General features: G+C 36.2%; 1 protein-coding gene across 1 annotated transcript; it reads right to left on the bottom strand.

The window, feature by feature from the left end:
- Positions 1-3,528: 3,528 nt before the first annotated feature.
- LOC109057050 (fer-1-like protein 4) lies at positions 3,529-24,493 on the bottom strand. The gene is made up of 46 exons (XM_042766454.1): positions 24,071-24,493; positions 23,804-23,859; positions 21,953-22,041; positions 21,726-21,825; positions 21,451-21,545; positions 20,491-20,532; positions 20,229-20,402; positions 19,993-20,053; positions 19,768-19,897; positions 19,616-19,680; positions 19,189-19,273; positions 18,773-18,935; positions 18,422-18,596; positions 17,639-17,825; positions 16,895-17,170; positions 16,370-16,473; positions 15,809-15,917; positions 15,186-15,375; positions 14,960-15,084; positions 14,722-14,821; positions 14,524-14,611; positions 14,307-14,423; positions 14,056-14,208; positions 13,244-13,427; positions 12,966-13,090; positions 12,681-12,815; positions 12,155-12,328; positions 11,523-11,633; positions 11,129-11,290; positions 10,571-10,736; positions 10,145-10,263; positions 9,416-9,532; positions 9,279-9,318; positions 8,638-8,741; positions 8,338-8,472; positions 8,122-8,238; positions 7,727-7,854; positions 7,318-7,488; positions 6,871-7,025; positions 6,367-6,548; positions 5,861-5,946; positions 5,637-5,735; positions 4,838-5,079; positions 4,440-4,741; positions 4,251-4,351; positions 3,529-4,139 (listed from the first exon to the last, which is right to left on the bottom strand). The coding sequence occupies exons 1-46, from the start codon at positions 24,147-24,149 to the stop codon at positions 3,959-3,961; spliced, it is 6,099 nt and encodes a 2,032-aa protein (XP_042622388.1). The 5' UTR covers positions 24,150-24,493; the 3' UTR covers positions 3,529-3,958.
- Between the last annotated feature and the right edge of the window lie 28 nt (positions 24,494-24,521).

The following is a 24,521-nucleotide window of genomic DNA, read 5'->3' as shown; positions in this document are numbered from 1 at the left end:
GATAGTACGCATGCGCAGTCGACCGATGGTCTCCACACACACACACACACACATCAGCGGCTGGTGTGGTTGATAGTGGTGAAACTATTATAGGCATCCACTTTGGTCAGTATATTATCCGGTAGTTGAGATGGCTTTTTCAAGTGCATTCTGAAAACAAATAAACACACCAGGGTTGCATAAACAGCCACTTTGTTAAGACAGTGTCTTAATAAATAGTTTGACCAGCAAATAACCAAGTGGCACTCAGTCTTACCTTCAGATTAGACCTTTCCTACCTTTTTATAACTGACTTTACAAAATTATGTCTAGCTTTAACTTTTAAGACTAGTCTAAGCAGGCTATTTTATGCAACTAGCAGATATTTTATCTAAGATATTTTTCTGTAGGCTAATGTATTGAATCTTATCTAGTCTCTAAGTTGAATTGCTATGCAGTAACTAATTATGTAAATTAATACTGGACAATAAATAATAATATAAGGTCAAATATTAAGATCATTCATTTTGACATTTTATTTACAGTACAAACGTGTGCAGAGAAATCAATAAAGTGTGCAGTAGGGTAATTTTCTAAATGTTATTATTCATCTGTGCAAAGAAATAAGAGTTATATTATTGACTCCAAAATATTTTGATTCATCCCAATGAGTCGAATCTTTTGAAACCGTTTGTTCACTGATTCATTCGGTGACTCTTTTTGCAGTTAACACTGCGCAAGTAGGTGGCGACAATTGTCTTCGTGATTCGTTCAGATTCAAATCATATATATTTCAAATGTTTATTTCTTTTAATTTTGATGATTATAACTGACAACTAAGGAAAATCCCAAATTCAGTATCTCAGAAAATTAGAATATTACTTAAGACCAATGAAAAGAAAGGATTTTTAGAAATCTTGGCCAACTGTAAAGTATGAACATGAAAAGTATGAGCACGTACAGAACTCAATACTTAGTTGGGGTCTCCTTTTGCCTTAATTACTGCAGCAATGTGGCGTGGCATGGAGTCGATCAGTCTGTGGCACTGCTCAGGTGTTATGAGAGCCCAGGTTGCTCTGATAGTGGCCTTCAGCTCTTCTGCATTCTTGGGTCTGGCATATCGCATTTTCCTCTTCACAATACCCCATAGATTTTTCTGGCGAGTTTGCTGGCCAATTAAGAACAGGGATACCATGGTCCTTAAACCAGGTACTGGTAGCTTTGGTACTGTGTGCAGGTGCCAAGTCCTGTTGAAAAATGAAATCTGCATCTCCGTAAAGTTGGTCGGCAGCAGGAAGCATGAAGTGCTCTAAAACTTCCTGGTATACGGCTGCGTTGACCTTGGACCTCAGAAAACAGTGGACCAACACCAGCAGACTACATGGCACCCCAAACCATCACTGACTGTGGAAACTTTACACTGGACCTCAAACAACGTGGATTGTGTGCCTCTCCTCTCTTCCTCCAGACTCTGGGACCCTGATTTCCAAAGGAAATGCTAAATTTACTTTCATCAGAGAACATAACTTTGGACCACTCAGCAGCAGTCCAGTCCTTTTTGTCTTTAGCCCAGGCGAGGCACTTCTGACGCTGTCTGTTGTTCAAGAGTGGCTTGACACAAGGAAAGCGACAGCTGAAACCCATGTCTTGCATACGTCTGTGCGTAGTGGTTCTTGAAGCACTGACTCCAGCTGCAGTCCACTCTTTGTGAATCTCCCCCACATTTTTGAATGGGTTTTGTTTCACAATCCTCTCCAGGGTGCGGTTATCCCTATTGCTTGTACACTTTTTTTCTATCACATCTTTTTCTTCCCTTCGCCTCTCTATTAATGTGCTTGGACACAGAGCTCTGTGAACAGCCAGCCTCTTTTGTAATGACCTTTTGTGTCTTGCCCTCCTTGTGCAAGGTATCATTGGTTGTTTTTTTTTTGACAACTGTCAAGTCAGCAGTCTTCCCCATGATTGTGTAACCTACAGAACTAGACTGAGAGAACATTTAAAGGCCTTTGCAGGTGTTTTGAGTTAATTAGCTGATTAGAGTGTGGCACCAGGTGTCTTCAATATTGAACCTTTTCACAGTATTCTCATTTTCTGAGATAGTGAATTTGGGATTTTCCTTAGTTGTCAGTTATAATCATCAAAATTAAAATAAATAAACATTTGAAATATATCAGTCTGTGTGTAATGAATGAATATAATATATAGTTTTCACTTTTTGAATGGAATTAGTGAAATAAATCAACTTTTTGATGATATTTTAATTATATGACCAGCACCTGTAGAGTTTCACTCAGTCAGCTGCGGGCTCCCTTCTACCCAAGACAGCCCAAACGCCCTGCAGAGAGCCTGTGACCCCTGCTGCACATTTCCAAGCTGTTCATTCACAACAGAATGTCTAACTCAGATTGTTGTGGCTGGATGCCTAATGCCCACACACTGTAAAAATATATATGCCTTTTAAGGTGACCACACTGAAAACAAACAAATTCATTCGAAAAAAGTCAAATGTTGTCAAAATATTGCAAAATGATTCAATTTGAAGTTTATTATTAATTGGGACAAAACCATAACCCCCCAAACTATGTATTTTGTGATCAGGTTCACTGGTGAGAATAAACAGGTGGCATTAAAGTGAATATCCCAGAAAGCTATTATAAGAGACAGATTAATTACATATTTTCATGAATTCATTCACTCCTAAAAGTTGCTGTAGCTGACAGAATCTGATAAAAATAAAAGTGACAATCCAATTACAACTGAGACGAACATAAAATGGATCTCCTTACAAAAAGAGGCACATGATGGTGATGGTATCAGATGGAACTTTATTCCGATGATTACTTCATTCAAGTACCATGGTATTCACATAGAATTGTATAGTGAACCTTAAAGTTCACTTCTTTTTTGTGACATCCTGTCTGTAACACTGAGGTGTGCTGATGTATAGATTCATCACACTGCTCAGTTCAGGAACATAACCATGGAAACTGTGTTTATTATTAAGTGATCATTTGCATGTCCATTAGCTGCTAGTTTTTAGCTGTATTCCCATGTGACAGTAAGGCTTCACTGGTGGATTCTATAATTACCCTCCTCTACATCACAGGCAATTATCTCACATGAGTGGGTTTAGATTATGTACTCTGAGATCAGCCCAGAATGATGCACAGAGTGCTGTACAAGAGGGAAGACAGTGAAATATCATTAACTATCATTAAGGCAAGTGCTGTCACGTTTTATATTATTACTCTGCATGAGAAATGTCTGTTTTCTAAAGATGCAGGAAGCATGTCCCTGAATACAATACACTTTTATATACCATAACAATCAAGTCCCAGAATACATATTTAAAAACATAAAAAAAAGATATTATAATAAAATTTATATATTTAAAAGCACCAGCATGATTGGAATTTATATATTTTTTTACATTTTTAAAAGACGCATCTTAAGCTCACCAATGTTGCATTTATTTGATCAAAATACAGCAAAACAGCAGTGTTGACAAATATTAATAACATTTAACATAACTTGTTTTCTATATTTTAAAAAAAAAGTAATTTTTTCATGTTTTGGTGCACAATAATTTCTTATTATGCTTTCTTATTATGACCACTGTTGAAAACAGTTGTGCTTCCTAATATATTTGTGACCTTGATAGATTTTTTTCAGGATTCTTTGATAAACAGAAAGTTATTTTGTAACAATAATTTTGGATCAATTTAATGCATCCTTGCTGAATAAAAGTATTTATTTCTTTAAAAACACTTACTAACCTAAAATTTTTGAACATTACTGTACATTGAATCATAAAGCATTAAATTGCACTGAATTTATTGACAGGCAATTGTTTGCTAAAGTCCTATTCTATTTATTGTTGCTTTTGTCTTTTCCATTTTTTTGGAAATTTCCAAGCATTAAAAGCTACGTGTATCATTACTTCCTCTGTTGATTCATAAATTTCTCTGTTTACACCTTCTCATCCGTTGACAATAAGCTGGCTGATGTGTGTAGGCAGGGTGTAGAGGATGAGGAAGAGGAAGAGCGCCAGGATAACCAAAATGATCAAAGCAATGATGTACTTCTTGTACTTCTTCCAGATAAAGAACACAAAGGTCTTTAACGGGTTCACAAACCAGTTGAAGGATGTCTTGGGGCGGCTTAAGGGGACAAAAACATATTTATGTAGCACATTTAAATAGATACACAATAAAAATAAAAAGATGCAAACTGATATGAATATATATGCACAGATCGCTTTAGTCCCTTACTTTGGTTTGTCCAGAGGTTCAGGTTCTTTGCGTGCTTTTCCCACAGGGCTCTTCTCAGCTTCTTCAGCTGTCACTAGATGGAACTCTGCCTCTACTTTACCCTGAAAACCACATTAATGAATGAAGAGTCTGAGGTGTGTTACCACATTCATTTTACTCAATATTAGTGCACTGACGAAGTGCTCGTACCATTAGGAGGAAGGTGTTCCCACTGTTGTCCACAAACTGCAGATCTTCTGGTTTCATTTGGCTACGCTTGCTTGACTTCTTTTTCTTCTTCTTCTTGTTTTTCTTCTCTTGTTCTGCCTCCCTCTCCTCTCTCTCGATGTCCTCTTGGCTCTTTAGTTTGATGAGCGGCCACCAGCCTTTCATCCTCTTGCTGCGGAAGATGGAGAAGCGAGGGCCAGCCTTGTCTTTGGCCATCTTGATGCTGCATTGCTCGCATGATTTTGCTGCACGGACCATATCGCTGAGACGCAACTCTATGGATCCTGGCCACAACAGTTGGAAAGGAATTCCTGTTTTTACTGACTAACTAGAAAATTTCACTAGATTTCATACATGAACTAGTAACTAAAACCACCAACCTAAGAAATCATTGGAGCCGATACGGTCGTAATCCCAGACCTGCAGCACCAGAACAGCCGGCTGGCGGAATTCAGTCTCCTCAAGGGCAAATAGGGACTCCTTCTTCTTGTAGATGACCTCCTTCTCCGTAGGAAGATAGTCAAAGTGAAAGACAAAGCGCCAGTTGAAATTGCCTTCACCAGTGAGGGAATTAAAATGCACATCCGTCTCCTGTTTCTCATCTTCCAGACCTTTAATCCAGCTGGTGAATGTAAAAATAATATATTTTTTTTATTATAGACTGCCATTCAAAAGTTTGGGGTCGGAAAGAATAATGTTTTTTATTAAGTCTATTATGCTCACCAAGGCTGCATTTATTTATAAAACACAGTTACACAGTAATATTGGGAAATATTATTACTAATTAAAATAAGTTTTATTTAATATGTAAAACATTTTTTAAATATAATATATATTTAATGTGTTTTAAACCTTTAAAATGTCTTCACTGACACTTTTGATTAACTGAATGCATCCATGCTGAATAAAATGTTTAATTTCTTTAAAATATATATATATATATATATATATATATACACATACTAATAATAATAAACACACACACACACATATACATACACATATACATATACATATACATATATATATATATATATATATATATATATACACACACATACATATATATTATTTTACATATATTTTTTCTTATGGAATATTATTATTGAATTTTACATGGAATAGAGAACCTTAAAGCAGTATCAAAGAAACTTTCGTTCATTTCTTATGTATCCTCACCCTTTAACATAGATGTCACTTGATGGCTCTCCGGTGAAAGGATTGACATCATCCAGTACGACATCGTCAGTATTCCAGATGATCACACGCAGCTCATAACTAGAAACATGGGGATGCATTTTTTTTCATTACACAAACTTTGCACATCAGCAACTTAAGAGAGATGCAGGAAGAAATCTTCAGATCTTTAAATCTCTACATGAAGTCTGTGATCTCCTGATTACCTCTCTGGAAGTCTAGGTTTGATATTAACAGGTGGTGGTGGAGGTACATCCACAGGAAACATGTCAATCCACATGTGAACATAACCCTGTCTCGTCAAAGACAAAGACATCAGAAAATATGTTGCAACTACATGGAGTACAATGGTATGTCCCAATTTGCAGACTTTATGTTGCTACTCTATGCCATTTTTATTATAAATAGTGTGATTAGTGTGCTCACTGAAAATTCCAAAAAGACAAAGTGTACTTCAAATGCCCAGATGATGCACTTAATTAACCGAAGTGAACTGTTGCAGCTTTAATGACATTCTGGAATGAGACGGGCTATCAGACTCTGATGTTGGATGACAAAATAACCTTATATAATTCATATACAACAGTACATAGTGCATATAATAAGTGTATAGTGTACAGTGCATCATTTGGGACACAACTTAAATGATGGTTTGATCCAAGCTAAATGGCCATGCCTAAGACTAATCAGTCATTGTGCGATGGAGTCTGACCTGAGGGAGGCCTGGCTTTTCCGCATTTAGCAGTGAGCGGACCTCCACGTGCTCAGGAACCAGAGGACACGCTCCCTCACTGAACTCTCTCATATCCTTCCAGCGCTGTAGGACACTCAGAGCTTTATGCTCATCCAGCTCTGCGTAGTCTTCCTCTGTCTTCTTATTCTTCTTCAGCAACTCTGCAGCACCAAAGTCTCATATTAATAAACAGGTATGCCATATATGGTGTCATCAGACCTCAATCTAGTTGAAAAAGCTAAAGAGTACATGTATATGTATCTTCTTTAGAAAATATGATTCATTAAATTTATATGTTTTTTAAAAAATTATTTTGAAAAATTTGTAGTATTTTGATTGTTTTTTTGAAGAATTTGTAGAAATTTGTTGCATTTCAGGGTCATGAAATAATAAAAAGATATGGATTTTTTTTTGTATTACTCTTTGTATTACATGAAGGTGCTTTATAATCTTTGTTTTATATGAATAAAATTGTATTTCAACCTTCTGGAAAAGCCTCATTGGGAACTTTGAAGATCTTGTTGAGAACTTTAATTTCAGACTCTCTGTACTCTGGAGGTGGAATCCCATTTTTGCGGCAAAGCTCCAATAATATCGCAGTGGGTTTCTTGGCATCTCTCCATTTATTATAGCCATCCCTGAAATCACAAGACAGTCTAATATGATTTAACCTGCAGAGAGTCAAATGAAAATCAGGCCACGAAACTGCTTGATTTATCTCAGTCTCTTAAATGTGGCAGCAGCCAACCATCAACTGAGTCAACAGCTCTTCGAATATTAGCTTAAAGCAGTTGATGAGCTTTGAGAAATTCTGATGATGATGTAGATAATAATGACAACGACAGTAGTGTTTCACGACAAATATAATAATACTAATCCTCATTATAATCATTATCACCACCATCGTCACAGGCTGAAAGCATTACCCACTTATCATAATGAAGGGCCAGGCCACACCCAGCGCGGTGGCGGCTGTAGAAACGGTTCTCCAGGTCCACACGGGTCTCACCAATCAGGTCATCAGAGCCCACAAGGTCGTGGTCAAACACATACAGTGTGAGCTCTGTCTCCAGGGGGAAGGACACGGTCAATTCGAACACTCTGTGGGGAGATGCAAGCTCAGCATATCAAACCAGCAATCAAATCTGAGAACAATATCATAGATTAAGGCTCTTTAGCTCAAATCACGCTAAAAAACTATAGTTATAGCATGTGCCTTCAAGAGTAAAAAATACAGCCAAAGCCTCTATGAAAAACACAATTAAATTTTTCATTCTTACAGCCGCCATACTGAATGTTATGGTTTTTTCCATTCATTTTGTGAACAGACGGCACTTACTCTCCAAACACTGGGTTCAGTTGTTTGGGAATGTAGCGCTCTTTGCTGTCCATTTGCTGCTGCCCAACTTTCACCACCACATAGGGGTCTGCCTTTCCATTCGGGTCTGTGGGTGCCAGATTGGTTGCCTTGGGGTTCACAAGAAAAACGCATTAACTGTTCATATTCAGATTCAATGGACAGAAAATATAAGGGGAAATGATGAATCCATTTAAAACCATTTAACATTTTTCTCATTATTGTGTAGGCCTAATTTGACACATGCAGGACTATTTATCTGCAAAAAATAGTTTTAGATTTAAAAAAATAAATCTAAAATCTGTCCACTCTTCTCTACTAACTGTTTTTTTAAATAAAATTAAAAAAGGAATTTGTTTTGAACAACTGATACCCACTTTTACTACATATACTCTCACAAGGACTTTGATGGGTGCATTTTTGGGAATTCCATTAGTGATCTGACAGTCTGCATCCTCATCTTCGGGAGCGATGGGGTACATCAAAAACGATCCCTGCAATAAAGCACAGCTCTGCTTTAACCTCAATTTTTTCGTGCATGCTGTCACACTGTTGATCTAATGCATGAGAGCTTACCAAAATACACATCTCACCTTGTATTTACCCATATATCTGGTACTTTCATCTTCCTCTTCATCTTCCACGCTGGATTTGCCTTTGTAGACAGTAAATATGTGCAACCAGTCCATGAACTGACTGAATGCATTTTCTAGTTCAGACTTGTAAAGCTGGGGAGTGAAATAAACAAAATAAAAATAAAAATAAAAAAAAGGACAGAAAATGTATATTGCAAATAATGAAAATAGTTTTGGATGACCAAAGAGCAGAAATAAAACATTGTAATCACTGTATTTAAAGAATAAAAGGATTGCAGTTTGAAGAACATCTCAAACCTGTATGGTGGCAATTGTCTTCCTCTTTGGAGCAGGCGGCTCTATTTCAATCACAGCGTCATCATCCTCTGCCTCTAGTGCTGATATGCTCAGTGGTGCTCCATCTGAAGAAGGTGACATTATTAATTGAAATATATTTAGTCCTAATCATCCTACAGCAGAAGATGTGGTCACTTAGGTAACACTAAAAATGTGTGCTCGAACCAAGAGGCATCCACAAACATATTACACTAGAACTTTTCTCAGAAGTAATTTTACTTTCAATCAGCCCATGGCTGATTTTTAGTCCATGAAGTAATTTACCTTCAGATTCACACAGGTATCCTTGCAGAGTAACCACAGGTTCATGTCTTGTTCAACTACATTCTGTATTTTGTTATGTAATGCATTTGATGCATCAGTTTTTATGTGTGGATTAAGTGCACAAATATCTTTTGAGGACTCTGTCTGACTGGTTTTGTTCAGAGTTCTGAATTTGTTATTGTTGTTATGCTACTCCAAATTCAGACGCTGATGAATTTAGTTATATAAGTAAGTCTTTATGAATGAGTCATTGATTCATTCATTCAACTGATTTGTTCAAAAACGCTGATTCATTTAAAATCAGAGTAGCGATTAAATCATGGTTGCGTTTATAATACCTCCATCTTGTCCATCTTCTAAATCATCCTCTTTCTCCTCCTGAAGAAGAGATGGAAACAAGACTTTTACATGTTGAGAAAACCAATAAGACACATAATTTAAACTGTCTATTATCAAAATAGGCCTAAGTGATCACCTGTTTCTCGAGTTCAGCCAGTGATGCGTAATATTTAGACCACCAATCAAGCTCCTCCTTTTCTGGTGGCTCCTCCTCTAACTCCTCCTCTTTTTTAATCACCTTTTTGATTGGAGACTGAAAGCACAGTTTTCCACAATACATTAATTTTAAAAATAAAATTCATTTACTCATTCCAAACCTTGAATTTGTGAACAGGCCTTAACAATCTGCACATGAACACGGATTTTTAAAAGCCAAACACACACACTCATGATTGAAAGCATCCCATTTGGATGTCAGCAGGGGTCTTGGCTATGCAGTGGCTGCCCAATTAATCAGAGTGATCTAACAGCAGGAGCTCAAACTGCCACAGGAACACACTTCACTGTGCTCAACAAACCAGCAGATTCACACCATAATCAACAGGTTAATGGGTGCAAAGGGCTTCACATTTAATAACTGCGGACTGTGGATGGGTAAAAACATGTGCACCAAGTACTCATTAGGAGCTATTTCAAACATCACAAAGCAGCCAACTAACGTCACTGCACCCAGGCTAGATACCCCACGACCACATGGCAGCTGTATGTGGCTGAATAAAAGTGTTTGCAAAACCTCTGAAAAACTGGTGAAAGATGGCAGATATCATTTTTAAACTGTTTTACACATATGACGAGCAGCCATTTGAGGAACACTGAAGAAAGCGTTCATTCTTATGGACTGAAAAATAAAGACAGTGAAGCTTACCATGACTGCATTAAGAGGGTTAATAGGAATTTTGCTATGCTTCAGAGGAAGTCCTCCCAAATCCATGGTGATCACTGTAGTTAGAGGAGTGGTCTTCTGTGGAGGCTTCTTCTTTAAAACTGTGAACGAATGTTTGGGAATGTTCTATATTAAAATATATTAAAAGCTACAGTCTACAACAGTGACCACATTTATAAAAAATCAACCAGAATATAGATCTTTAACAAGAATACTGTGCACATAAGTGTGGTCAGAGTCTTTTCTCATTTCAGTGAGAGTCTTTTCTCATTTCAAGTGTCATGCCATTCTAGTTTAAAAAGAAAGAGAATGGGGTGCACTTTTGAATGTAAATTATTTATAAGAACAGCAGATGCTTTATATTTGGCCTTTAAACCACAAACATATGTGTTATAGAAGGTTCCATACCCTCTGGCTCCTCCTCCTCATCTTTCCACTCCTCTTGGTCCCTGGGACCAAACTGCACAAGGTTTTGGACCACGTGAGTTCCCACCAGGACCAGCCTCCCGAAAGCCCTTTGCTCCATTACGAAGATAGTAAGAGGAGGATGCAGGTAGACAAGCTCTGGAAGTTCCTGAGGACACATGACCAGTTATGAGTTACTGTGCGATTATGATAATAAAAGGAAGTTGTAATGATTAATATTAAATCATCATCACCAAATATTTAATGTTTAAATTTTTTAAAAGTTTAATAAAACCTTAAATATAAAATTATTAGCAAAAGGCATCACCAAACAGTCACAAATAAATAAATATTACTAACAAAGACATGTACTGACTACATATTGTGTGATGAATCATTCTAAGGAAGACATCAGACTCAACAGCAGCCCGAATCTCACCTGCTTTGCTTTTTTACTTAGTAATTCTGAGACAGGGTATGTGATCAAAGCATGTATGGGAAGTATGTTCTCAACACAGATCTTGATATAAGGTCTAATACTTTGAAAAGAGGAAGTCTTACAACATCAAAGTGTTTAACCACATCATTGAAGTTGGGATTCAGCTTGTAGCTCTGAATTTCCTCCGACTCGATCATCTGGCCCGCACACTCAATCCTCACTTGAGGCCGCTCCACTTCAAACAGGTTGACCCTTTTCAGGTCCCTCAGGCCCCAGTACAGCACCTGCCGTTTAAGGGTTTGAGTTCAAAACACTGTAGCCACGTACCAAACCAGTCAGCTGGTACACTTGTGCAGTAGGTCAATACGTGCTGCTATTTTAAAAGCTCTCTTGGGGGATGATTTATGGACACATCTGATAAATCAATCTGTTCTTTGGCATTTAAAACCTTAAAATGTTGATGTTAAATAAAACTCTTGCGATTTGTATTCACTTTATATCTGTTCAAGGTTGTACCTCTATTCTGTATTTCCTGAGTACAGGGCGAACACCCTCAGGGATAATAAAATAGCATTCTTCTTCAATGTACTGTGGTTCCTTGGGGTCAACATCCAGTGGCAGAGCTGGCTGAGATGGATTCAGAGCACACAAACTTGACATTTAAAAGGCATATTTTAAGACTTTCTGTTATAGATAGTGGTGGATTGGCTACATGCACTGATCTATACTAGAGTGGCTATAAGTCATCTTTACCATCAGGTAAAACCAGCACAACTGGTTTCAACATTAATAATAATAGGAAATGTTGCTTAAAAACCAAATCATCATATTAGAATGATTTCTCAAAGATTTTGTGAAATCCAGCTTTTCCATCACAGTAGTACATTGCATTTTCAAACATATTAAAATAGAAGAGTTATGTACGTTGTAATTATATTTCACATTATTACAGGTTTTACTTTATTTTGGATCTAATAAATGTTTTATTTTTAATTATAATTGTTATTGTTTTTGGTTTTTTTTTGTTTTGGTTATTGTATATGTATGATGTTTGTCTGAAACAGGTCTCTAACAGACAAATGAACACTTGAAGCCATGTCAGTACTGTCTTTTGCAGTGAAAATTCAAAAGAAAAACCGGAGTCCCACCTCTCCAAAGCTTGAGTAATCCAACTCGATGAGCTCAAGAGCTGCCAGAATTTCACCAGCTTTGCTCTTGCCTTTTGTGATCTCAAAAAACTGCAGCTGGGGTTTTTTGTATGGCTCTTCCACAAACTTCAACTCCGGCTTTGCAAATGCACAACCAAGGGCTTGTGGACTGCCCTGTTGTAACATTCAAATGTACCACAAAAAGCTATTAAATATATTACACTGTATAATAAACATTCATAAGTGTGACTTTTAGTAATCTAGACTATTAATAGACATTATATATAGTCTTACTGTATATAAGCACACTTTCTAAACAGGAATAATCAATGTGCAGTAACATAAACATTGCACTTGAAGACATGGTCCATCTTTATTTTTTTGATTTAAAAATGTTCTTACCAATGTCAGAAGAACCAAACCTATGCTATTGTTTAAGCATGTTTTTTTTTTAAAGGGGAATTTACAGTTGATTCATAGATTATATCATTCCAAAACAGTTAACGCATTAAAAACTGTCACTCACTAGTTTGTTGTAGTCATAGATTTTGATGATGACCACAGGAGGGTCTTCTCTGTACTCATCCTTACTGCCCTCCATCAGAACCTGATCATAAAGGAGTAACTCAGACCACGTCGGGGACAGAGTTTCTTCCATCACCTACAAAGAATAAAATCTTTTAAAAATCTCTGAGACACAAAATTGAAACGCTCATCTCAATGCCCATTCAGATCCCACTGCATTTAACAGACTTTTCATAAATGGCCAATAAAAAAAATTAACTTATGTGTTAATATATGTGAGACCCACCCGTGTGACCTGACACTGTGTGCTGAACACAACCTTGGCGAAGGGGTCAGACAGTCCATTGTCATCGGCTGCAATAATGCCACGCGCTTGATAAATGTGAGCACGTAGCTGGAAATAACGACTGTCTGGATAAAAGGACAAGGGAAGGACTGTAATTTTCATGAAAATAAATTCAAATGTCATCCAAATTAAAAATATTGGTTTTCAAAGCTGTCCGAGACAAATTATGGAGAATATCAAGATGTTTGTATTGGCTAAAATGAATCAAATGAAAGCACCTTCTACTGCTAATTTGGTGGGAGGCATGTTACGTGGGATTGATGCCCCAGATGTCGCCTCTTCGTAAATGGGTCTAAACTCTGCTGGAAGGCTGGTGACACAGTTTTTTGCATACTTTGTGATACCAAGCCACATGTATACTTCCAGTTTGGCGAAAATCTCCCCCACTGGTCCTCCAGGGGTCTACAGAAAAAAGAATTAAAAACAAAAATAAGCCACACATACAATTTTAATTAATGCATTTGAAAGAAGTCTCTTCAACCAAGACTGCATTTATCTTATATTTACAATAAAATTATAAATATTATTATAGCTTAAAATAACTGTTCTATTTTAATATATTATAAAATGGAATTTATTTCTGTGATGGCAAAGCTGACTTTTCAGCAGACATTATTCTAGTCTTCAGTGTCAAATGATCCTTCACAAATCTATCAGGTTTGTGCTCACTAAACATTTCTTATTATTATCAGTGTAGAAAACAGCTGTGCTGCTTATTATTTTTGTGTAAACCGCAATTCTTTGATGAATAGAAAGTTTGAAGACCATTTATTTTAAGGAGAAATCTTTTGTAACAAATGCTTTTTTTCTGTTACTTTTGCATTTAATGCATCCTTTCTGAATAAAAGCATTAATTTCTATAGTATGCTGATAAAGTATGCTGATGTATGTTTTTAAGTAAAAACAAAAATCACAATAATAAACAATAAAAATAAACAATATTTTGCTTCATTTCACTATCTAAGCTAGCTTGAAAACTGGATTGGACAGAACAAGATTTTGCAATAAGCAATATGAAGTAGGAATTCACCTTCATGTACGCAGTAGTGATTTTCCCGCAGTCTTTCCCCTTCTCTTCCTCCACCAGTGAGAAGAGGATGGAGTGTGCAGGGATCCTGACGTAGGCCACTCGCCTTGCTCCACTTAACATCCACAAAAACACATCAGGTAGAGTGCTCTGAGGCTGCCATATGAAAACACAAACACACTCACATACAGTTCTGGTGATAAAAATCAAAATGCATTTTTAGATATGTACTGAGGTATTGAGGATGGCATTACTTCTATGGCCAGAAAGCGGAGCCTCTTTGCGATATTCTTGAGATCTGCTAGTCTGTCTTTAACCGTATTTCTGGTGACTCTCTTTCTCACTCTCAGGGCCTTCTTTGCCAGCAAAACCTGCAGTTCATTTCAAATTCTCAATGAAGACTGCTAGTGGGTACAACTATATTATTAATCAGTGTACGTCTGTAATACCAAAATCAATACAGTCACTCACAATGTTCCTTTTGATGAGCCCCACACGGCACTTATCCAGGGGGTTTTGACGAGCATTCCTCTTCCTGTCTAAGTTACTGTTGTACTGCCTAAAAGCCAGTGAGAACAAGCTTTCTATTATCTATAATGTACTATGTACGAAACAGCTGTAGTAAGTGAAATACAGACTCAGTATAATAGTCATGCAAATGTGTCCTACTGGCAAGTGGAAAAGAATTCCAGCACAACATCCATCAAACGTTCTTTAGCCTTGATTTTTGATCTTTTCAACAGCATCTCCACTTCATCAATGCCATATTCTTAAAGAATATAGGACACAAATCAAACTTAGAGATTTCAATTTTCTAACAATAAAGTCAAATAGATGCTTTTGGAATGATCATTATTTGTGTTTCGGCTCATTGAAGACACATAATTCAATTTCTGCTCAGTATCACTTGCCAGCCGGTCAGCCATCTTGGACAACCAGTTGCTGTTGTGGAATCTGAAGGTGTGATCCTCAAAGTAGCTCCACACGAAGATACATGGTTTCTCTCGGAATAAGGGAATGCAACTAAATGATCTAGATGATACAAATGATAAAGTTTTCTGCTACCTTTGCAAATTCCTGGTGTACCCCAAATAATGATAAACTGTCACCCTTGAGAATTGTCATTTTTTTACCTGTCATATTCAGTGGGCTGTGGTCTCCTGGGAGGAGTGACGGATTTGTCTTGAGGGCCAGGGTTCAGAACTTCATCTCTGTCTAGCTCATCATCTGATTCCAAAAGCGGCTGTCTGTCCTCAGCCAGATTCTCCTGACTACCACTCTTGCTGGACTTTACAACCACATCTGCAGTTTTCCCATAATTCCCTGCGAAGCAGTGCTATGGTAATTAAATATAGCTAAAACTAAAAATATTTTTGTTAAATGAATAACTCTGAAATAAGTTAAAATATAAATAATAGATGAAAACCTTAAATAAAAAAAAAAAAAAAATAGAAATGTTGCCTTGCCAACTAGCTGCAATGAGTTCAAGTACTAAATCACTAAAACTAAAATAAAATTAAGATTTACAGAAATATTAAACAACAAAAACGAATACAATTACAAAAGCACATAAAATTACTAATCTAAAATGAAAATGAAAACTAAAAAAAAAAAAAACTATGAAAATATTAATAAATAACATAACAGTAAATAATACTAAAATAACACTGCTGTGAAGTGCAGCTTATAATCAAACAGCTGTTTATATTAAGTGCCACAGGATATGACATTATGAGATTAAACAGTCCAGTCTTACCTATAGACAGCTCAAAGGTGACAGGTTTGGAGCCAATACAAGGATCTATCATTGTCACTTCAAATAAGGATGCAAACAACAAAAATTCATCCTTCTCTCCAGTGAAATTCTGCATGAGGAAATAATGGATAGACCATCGATTAAATGAAATACTATATACATTATATGCAATAACAATTGTTTCTAAAATTAGCACAATCGTGAGTGTGATATTATTTTATACAATAGTTCAGTAAACAAGAAATGTACATTTTAGACACAATATTGGCAATTATTTTTTTCCGCTAATAAAAAACAGTCTCCAAGCAACACACAGTAGTGAATGATTCAAAATTTTAAACAAACTGAGTGAACAATTCAATGACTTAAAGACAGCCCCTTTATTTGTTTTGTTTGTTTGTTATTTGTTTGTAGTCACTAAAAAAATCCCACACAGCCTGGGTACTGTCATGTAATGCTGCTCAGCCAATCAAATTTGAAGACTGGAACTAGCTCTTGTAAAATCTGAAATAGTACATGGTAGACAGTTTTCTCTCCTACCAGGCAAACTAGGTCACTGACCTCAGGAAGAGGGTGAACATCTTCCACTTCCACTGTAACGGCAGCTGGTACCTCAGCGCCAACATCTTCAGACTCTGCGGCAGGCCCACTGGGACTCTGCATTGCTAAATAAATACATTCTCTATTAGTGATTAGAGTGCTAGAGGCATTAATTAAAGCAAAAGGAGCCCCTACCAAGTATTGAGTACATGTACAGTAAATGAACAAACTTTCCAGAAGGCCAACAATTCACTAAAAATGTTTTTTTTAATTGGTCTTATGAAGTATTCTAATTTGTTGAGATAGTGAATTGGTGGGTTTTTGTTAAATGTGAGTCAAAATCATCACAATTAAAAGAACCAAAGACTTAAACTACTTCAGTCTGTGTGCACTGAATTTATTCAATACACAAGTTTCACAATTTTAGTTGAATTACTGAAATAAATGAACTTTTTCACGACATTCAAATTTATTGAGAAGCACCTGTATATGTATATATGTGTGTGTGTGTGTAAAAAAAATTTGTAGTTTATATTTTGATACTACCTTCTTTGCCTGATGTCTTCTCCTTGGACTTTCGGCTCTTGCGTTTAAGAGTAAGCTTGCTCATTTTGCTTTTCATATTCGCCATGGTCTTACTCTCTGTCACCACAACTGTAGGGGAGGAATAAACCTCCACACTTAGCGAGAGCAGTATTCTGCCCCTATAGAAGATCCCTTCACTCAGACCTTCATTAAGATCCCTGTGGATGTCTCTCAGCGTGGAGTTTTGAGGAGAGCCGTAGAGATTGACCCAAGTAGGGCCAAAGGTGGGATTAAAACCTGATGGATGGAGGAAAGAGGAGAACTAGGTTAGAGAAAAAATAATAAGGTAGAAGTGTTCAAAAAGGGATTGAAACCTACATGAGGATGCGGAGACATGACTGGGGGATTCAGAAATACATTTGAACTCAAAATGATAGTCCACCAAAAAATCTAATTATTTACTCACCCTCATGTCGTTCCAAACCTGTATGACACCTGTATGTGGAAAACAAAAGAAGATATTTTGAAGAATACCAACCAAAAAGATTCATTTTCCATTGACTTTCATTGTATGATCAAAAAAATATAATGGAAGTCAATGGGAACTGCAACTGTTTGGTTACCAACATTCTTCAAAATATCTTCTTTTGTGTTCCACATAAGAAAAAAGTCACACAGGTTTGAAGCAACATGAGGGTGAGTAAATGAAGACAGAATTTAAATTTTGTAGACTTTACTTTTGTAGAAATCATTATTTAAACTGACCATTTCGGTTAGGATTGGAGATTTGAAGAAGGTCCAGGAAGTGTGTTGACACAGCCACATCTCCAATGTTGGCATCATCAAGGATCTGGATTTTGATTCGTCGAGCAAGAGGAGGAAACTGCTCAATGAAGGATATCTGTTCATTCCACTCAGGAGCATTGGTGTTGCTGTCCACTGATGTTTCCCCCTGTCAAACATGTACATTTATTAATTTTCTTGCAATTTACCTTGCATTTTTCATATTTGAAAAAAAATATATATTTTTTATTTTACAGTATTATACAGTACCATATACTTAATTTAGTATTTGACTGAATTTAATGATACACTGTATATGTAATGTGTCACTTTGACGGAAATAAAGAGTTTGAGGTTTGGCTTCTGACTCCACTTGAAGATGAGCTCTGACATCATAACCATTTATTTTGAGCTGAAATGTTTGCCAACACCCTGTGTGGTAAGCAGTTCAAATACTGACAGCACCTCAGCCCATTTAACAAACAAAACCACCGTCAGGGTGTGCGTGTTTGTGTGTCCCTTGACTAAAGTGTTATCTTACATAGGAATTATAGAAACATTATTAAGAAAAGGAAACTCAGAGGAATTTTTTAAATGCAGAAAATTTGAATAGTTTTAATAGTTTAGTTTAAATAGTACCATCAAGCCATGTATCAAAGAAAAAAATGCAACCTAAGGACTTAGGACTTCTTCCTGCTTAAACGTTTGTGTTAGAAATACTCTCAACAAAATATCTAATTCAAAGTTAGACTGAAAGAAAATCACCTGCTGGCCAGCGAATGTGACCTGAACATAAGGATCAAGGAAAACCTTCTTGTCTCTCATTATCTTCCCCATGAAACCTGAATTCATGCTGGGTAGACCTTCAGCTCTGAAGATCTTCAGGACAAACTTTGCCCAAGGACGTTCTGATGGCATCCTCTTTGGAAGGAGAAGGTTCCTACATGTCACATAAAAAAAATACCAAAATATATTAGGCTTCAGATGCCGAAAAGTGTCTACTGAACACATGAATGTAAATGACCAAAGAACCAAACATCTAATATAAATGTTTTTGAGGGTGAATGTGTCTTTAAGAGGAGAACAGCCATGTTAACATAAGGCAAAGGCTCTTACTTTTCAATGTCATCATTCTGGCTGCCAGCTGGTGCCAAGCTGACCATGCCCATGGGGTCACCTTTCATAACCACACTCACTGTGCACTTCACATAGCCTTTAATTCCCGAGCGGGTGTCTTTTGGGTCAGTAAGCGGGGCCCATTTCTGGTAGAAACGGTGATCTGTGAGATATATTGGCTGTGTTAAGTTGTTGTAATGATCAATGCTTCTAAGTAGACTTATAATCATATATATATTTTTTTTTTTTACCACTAGTGATGAGTTAATTATCACCATTAAAATGTCTAGGGAATGTTATTATCATTTTACCAATGAAATGAACTTTCAACTTCTGTATTCTTTACTTGAGCTGTGTGTATCAAAGCTTGCAATGAGCACTTTTTGTTTCTTAAGCTGGGTTTATCTTGGGTTTACCTGGCTGCTGATACACTGTGCTGATGTCGATCTTAAAGGTTCCTATGTGGGTCATCAAAAAGGCAAGGATTTTCTTATGAACCACCTAAAATATAAGAAAAATTTAACAAAATTGCCAAGATGCATATACAACATACATTTTAAATACTGCGTCAGATAACTTAAAATATGATAATATTCAAATGACCTTACTTTATTCAAGACAAAAATTAAGGTCAGTTTAAGCAGAATTAGCTCCTTTCCATACTGTTTATTTTTCACTTTTCACATGTGCATAATCAGTTACTAGGGAAAACTTTAAACAGTGCATTAAAGCCATTTTAGTTGCTACATATGTAAGAAACATACATAAGTCCCTTTAAATCCTTCTTACATACTTTTTGTCTTTTTAATTGCCCCCCCAGATAGTGTCTCTGCCAATACTTACAGAAATCTCAATCACTTTATCAAAGAGCACATCTTGTGTCTCTTGGAATTCAAACATGAAGTTTTAAAGACAAAAACAGAGAAACAAAACAAATCAGAAATATGCTTAAAGCTTCAGATGCTTAAAGCCATTTTCTTTGTAAGCAGTTACCTCATTGTAAAATGGACAGTTGGTAGACTTCTGAGTAGCTGTGTGCTTTTTCTCATCTCCAATAGTCACATACACTGCTGGGTTGATGTTCACCCCGACCAGTTTCTGAGCTTCAATCACATTTACATTCACCTGAGGGAACAAAAGAGTGAAAAAAAGACTTAAACCTACTTGATTCTCATTAAACAGAGTCAATGAAATAAGTAGGCCTCATTTAATTGTTTTACCTGGAAAGACTTCACTTTAGGTGTAACAGCAAGCTCATGCTTTGCTATAGCCCTGCAACGGCTACACACGTAAACAAAGCCGTGAGTTATAGATTAAATTTCAAATATGGGAATTACATGATGGGTCATTTTTAGTTATACAATGTGTGATGTATTACATTACACTGTACTGCAATATAATAGGTTTCTTTATGGTACAGTGCAATGTACTATACTGAAAGGTAATTGAAACGCACCTTAAAATGGGAGTGAATGTCACATTGGCACATTCAATATCTGCAAAGTCATAATCATCATCATAGTCATTATCTTCATCTTCGTCTCCCTTCTCTTCATCAGTTTTCAAAAGACTGCGACCAATCATTCTCGTCTCACGGTCCAGCTGCTGAGGACGCAGGCTGTCTGAAGAACTACAAATTATTGAATATATAGGAGTGAATTCCATGAATGCAGGATATGAAAATGTATATGAATTGCATGTACTGACGATGTCCTTACGTTGCTTCCATAAAGCCTGTGTTCCTGATGACAAGCTCTGAGCTGACATAGAATATAGAAAATTCAGATTTACAAAGAGCTTACAAAACTAAGAAATCTGATTTAGTTTTTGAAATGAATGAAACCAAGGATCCAAATATACATCCATCCAGTTAGTATTTAATAAGGTATTGAAATAAATAAGGAATGTATAATGGATGGATGGTTTTGAAATGAATGAAACCAAGGATCCAAATGTAAGTCCATCGGATGGAAGGAAGAAAGGAAGAAAGGATATACGGGAGAAAGGTGGGACAGAAGGAGGGATGAATGGATGAAAGGAAGAATGAATGAAAGAAATGGAAGGACGGAATGAAGGAAGAATGGATGGATTGAAGGAAGAAAGAAATTAAGAATGTGTAAGTAAGGAAAGAAAGATGAATGGAGAGAAAGAAAAAGCAGAAAGAAGGAAAAGAAGATTGAAGGAAAGAAAAAAGGAAAGAAGGAAGGATGGATGGATGGAGTAAATAAGGAAAGAAAAAGTTAGAATGGATGTAAGAAAGCAGTGGAAGTAATAAAGGAAGGGAAAATGGATGGAAGAAGGGACAGAAGGAAGGAAGAATGAATGAATGAATTGTTGGATGGAAGGAAGGAAGAACAGAAGGAATGGAAGGAAGGAAAGAAAAATGGAGGAAAAAATAAGTAATATGAAATTGAAAGAAGATAGAGGAAAATAGAGGAACGGAGGAAGGTAGGTATGAAATAGGAATGGATGGAAGATGAATAGAAGAAAAGAAGAAAGAAAAATGGAAGGAAGGAAGAATGGATAAATGGATGGGAAAATAAAGAATGTAAAATTTGGAATGGATGGAAGATATGGAAACAATTAAAGAAGGGGAAATGGATGGAAAAAAGGACAGACAGAAGTAAGGAAGGGAAGAATGATGGATGGAATGAACATAAAGATGTCTTATGACTCACCCATCAGTGTCCTGTTCTCTGATGAAGTCATCACTTTCCCATCCACCTGCAGCCCCCTGAAGAGGGTTGTACTTCACCTCCAGCTCTATGTAGATCTAAAACAAACTCCATAATCACACACCAACTCAAAAGAGCCTCAATCACACCTAACACCATAACAACAAACGATTCAAAAATCCTTCACCACACCAATCTTAGAATACCATGAACAGTATTTGTTTAATGGATGTAAAAACAAGTGTGTTGGAGCTGAGAGCAGCTCTTCATTCACTCACATCAGTGAGACTGTGCTGACTGTCTGTGAGGGGCTCACGGAGCAGCAGCTGCCCCACAGACACCACATGCTGCAGGCTGATCACCAGCCTTCCCAGCAATCTGTGCACACACACACAGCGCTCTTAGTCAATGTACTGAATTGCTTTTGAATATCACTTAGTTAATTTCCCTCGTCTTATATTATATAATGGATACTTTTAGTATGAGGGCTGATTCATGTTCTGACCTGTTGCTGAACATCTTACTGCAGTTGTAGACACTGATTGACAGAATTTCATCCCTCTCAACCTTCCCATAGTGAGGCCATCTGAAGTGCTAGACTCACATAAATACACAAAAACAGATGAAAAAAAAATCATTAAAAAATGGCACAAACATGTTGATTTATTTCACAGGTTAAAGGTCTATTTATTTATTTATTATGGATCTGTAGTCTTTATCTATCAGCTTCTTATATATACAGCGCTGCTCGTTTGTGAACCCTTTAGAATTTTTTATATTTCTGCATAATTATGACTCAAAACATAATCAGAAATCCGTAAAGTAGACAAAGGGAACCTTATTAAACAAATGAAACAATTGTATTTTTGATCAAACAAATGCAGCTTTTGTGACCATAAGATACTTCTTTCAAAAACATGACAAATATCTCAACAAAATTTTGACCAGCAGTTTGTGTGTGTAAACAAACTAACTAAAGAAAAATCAAAAATAAGTAATACAAAATCTTTTAAAATTTGTGTTAAATCCCTCTTTTCTTTACAGTCACTAAAGAAATGAAAATCCCAAGGACTTCCTCCTCATAAAGCCAGTGTTGAATATGATTCATCTTCACTCAGATTGAACGACTTTTCTTTCTTGTCCTTCCCACCATTCTAATATCTGTTAGCTTAAGTTAAAGGATAACCTCATGACAAACCTCTAGTCAAATATTTCAATTTCATTACTGTATCTGAGCTCAGATGTGGTTGTTTACAAGACTTTGGGAATGTTCAAGTGCCTGTGGCAAAGCATGGTGACTAATCACTAAAGGTGTGGTTAGCATGAAGATTTCCCAACATACACTCTTAAAAATAAAGGTGCTTCGCGATAACATAGAAGAACCTTTTCGTCTAAATGGCCCATAAAGAACCTTTAACATCTGAAGAACCTTTCAGTTTCACAAAAGGTTCTTTGTGGCAAAAGAAGGTTCTTCAGATTATAAAAAGGTAAGAAAGAGATGATTCTTTAAAGAGCCTTTGACTGAATGGTTCTTTGTGAAACCAAAAAAAAATGGTTCTTCTGTGGCATCGCTGTGAAGAACCTTTTAAAGCACCTTTATTTTTAAGAGTGTATTCTCTAAAACACTGATTTCAACTTCATTATATAAGAATGAGCAGCTGCATTTGTTGTTTTCATGGGTTTTTTTAGTGTATTTTTTTTTTTAATGGTTTATTCTTTATTATATTGGTTTGAGCAGCTGCATTTGGTCCTAAATAAGCACTGTGAAAATACAGTCAAGTTTCAGTCAGTGGCAGGGATGCATTAAATATATCAAAAAAGTGAGAGTAAAGACTATATATATATATATATATATATATATATATATATATATATATATATATATATATATATATATATATATAATAATTCTGTTCTTTTAAACTTTTTGTTCATCAAAGAATCTTGAAAAAATGCATCACAGTTTCCACAAAAAATATTAAGCAACACAACTGTTTTCAGGAAATGTTTCTCGGCACATAATCAGCATATTAGAATGATTTCTGAAGGATATTGTGACACTGAAGACTAGAGAATGATGATGAAAGTTCAGCTTTGCCATCACGGAAATATATTACATATATATTTATATATTTAAACAGTAAACAGTTATTTTAAATTGTATAATATTTCACAATATGACAGTTTTTACTTTCTTTTAATGACACAAATGTAGCCTTGGTGAGCACAGGAACTCTTTAATGGTGGTATAGCAACTTATGATATTGCTTTTATGACAGGATCATTAACTAAAACAGGTGTTTTTGTTAGTAGGCTGTAATTACATAACTTTTTTTTTTTTTGGAAACTCTGTTACCTCATTGAAGATGGCTACATTCTCACACTGAAGGATCCTGGTTTTGTGAGTAAAACCTGGACAGTAAACAGTTTTAAAAATACAGTCAGCATAGTCATATAAAAGTCTTGCATATACAAGTTTAAACAAAGATATAACGTGTTAGCCTTTCAATTATTTCTCACATAATACAGGCCAAACAATTAAATATGTAGAATATATTCTCCAATCAAACAGACGATATTAATCATATGACAGAACGGTTATTTCTCAAAACCTAGGGCTCACCTCTAAAAGACAATTCCACTTTCCGGTCATATTTCCCTGGCAGGTTATAGATCTTCTTTAAAACGACAGTGATAGACATGGCCAAGCGCTGCTGTGTTTCTCTGTCTTATAGTCTTGATCCACTGTGTTAGCTTTGACTGAAGTTGGTCTTCATTGTTCTTAAGGTACAAACATGACACTTGAATCTGACTTGCAATAAGTGGTAGACAAATATATCCTCAATTAAGCCGCTTTCAAATATCCAGTATTCATGCAGCCTTTAAAGTCATTGTCAGAGCATACCTTGAGGAACAGTGCTGGAATTCCATATGAAGGAAAAATCCCCAGGCAGAAGAGGAGTTGTAATATTTACCTATGATAATTTAATAGTTAACAGTTGAACTGTAATATGAGTATACAGGTGAACAGCTGCGCTCAGATCTGCATTTCAACTCTATGAACTCCTAATAAA

This window comes from Cyprinus carpio, chromosome A11 (genome assembly GCF_018340385.1).
Source record: "Cyprinus carpio isolate SPL01 chromosome A11, ASM1834038v1, whole genome shotgun sequence".
NCBI lineage: Eukaryota > Metazoa > Chordata > Actinopteri > Cypriniformes > Cyprinidae > Cyprinus > Cyprinus carpio.
The sequence above is the reverse complement of the archived record's forward strand: the minus strand, read 5'-3'. Positions and strand labels throughout refer to the sequence as shown.

What these genes read in the sequence shown, in the direction of transcription:
- LOC109057050 (XM_042766454.1), bottom strand. Translation starts at nt 24,149, where the DNA reads ATGTCTATCACTGTCGTTTTAAAGAAGATCTATAACCTGCCAGGGAAA. An exon ending in CACCTTTGAGCTGTCTATAG is followed by an intron (nt 15,376 to 15,808) that starts GTAAGACTGGAC and finishes ACTGCTTCGCAG; the next exon opens with GGAATTATGGGAAAACTGCA. An exon ending in TGGTTAAACACTTTGATGTT is followed by an intron (nt 10,737 to 11,128) that starts GTAAGACTTCCT and finishes ATGTGTCCTCAG; the next exon opens with GAACTTCCAGAGCTTGTCTA.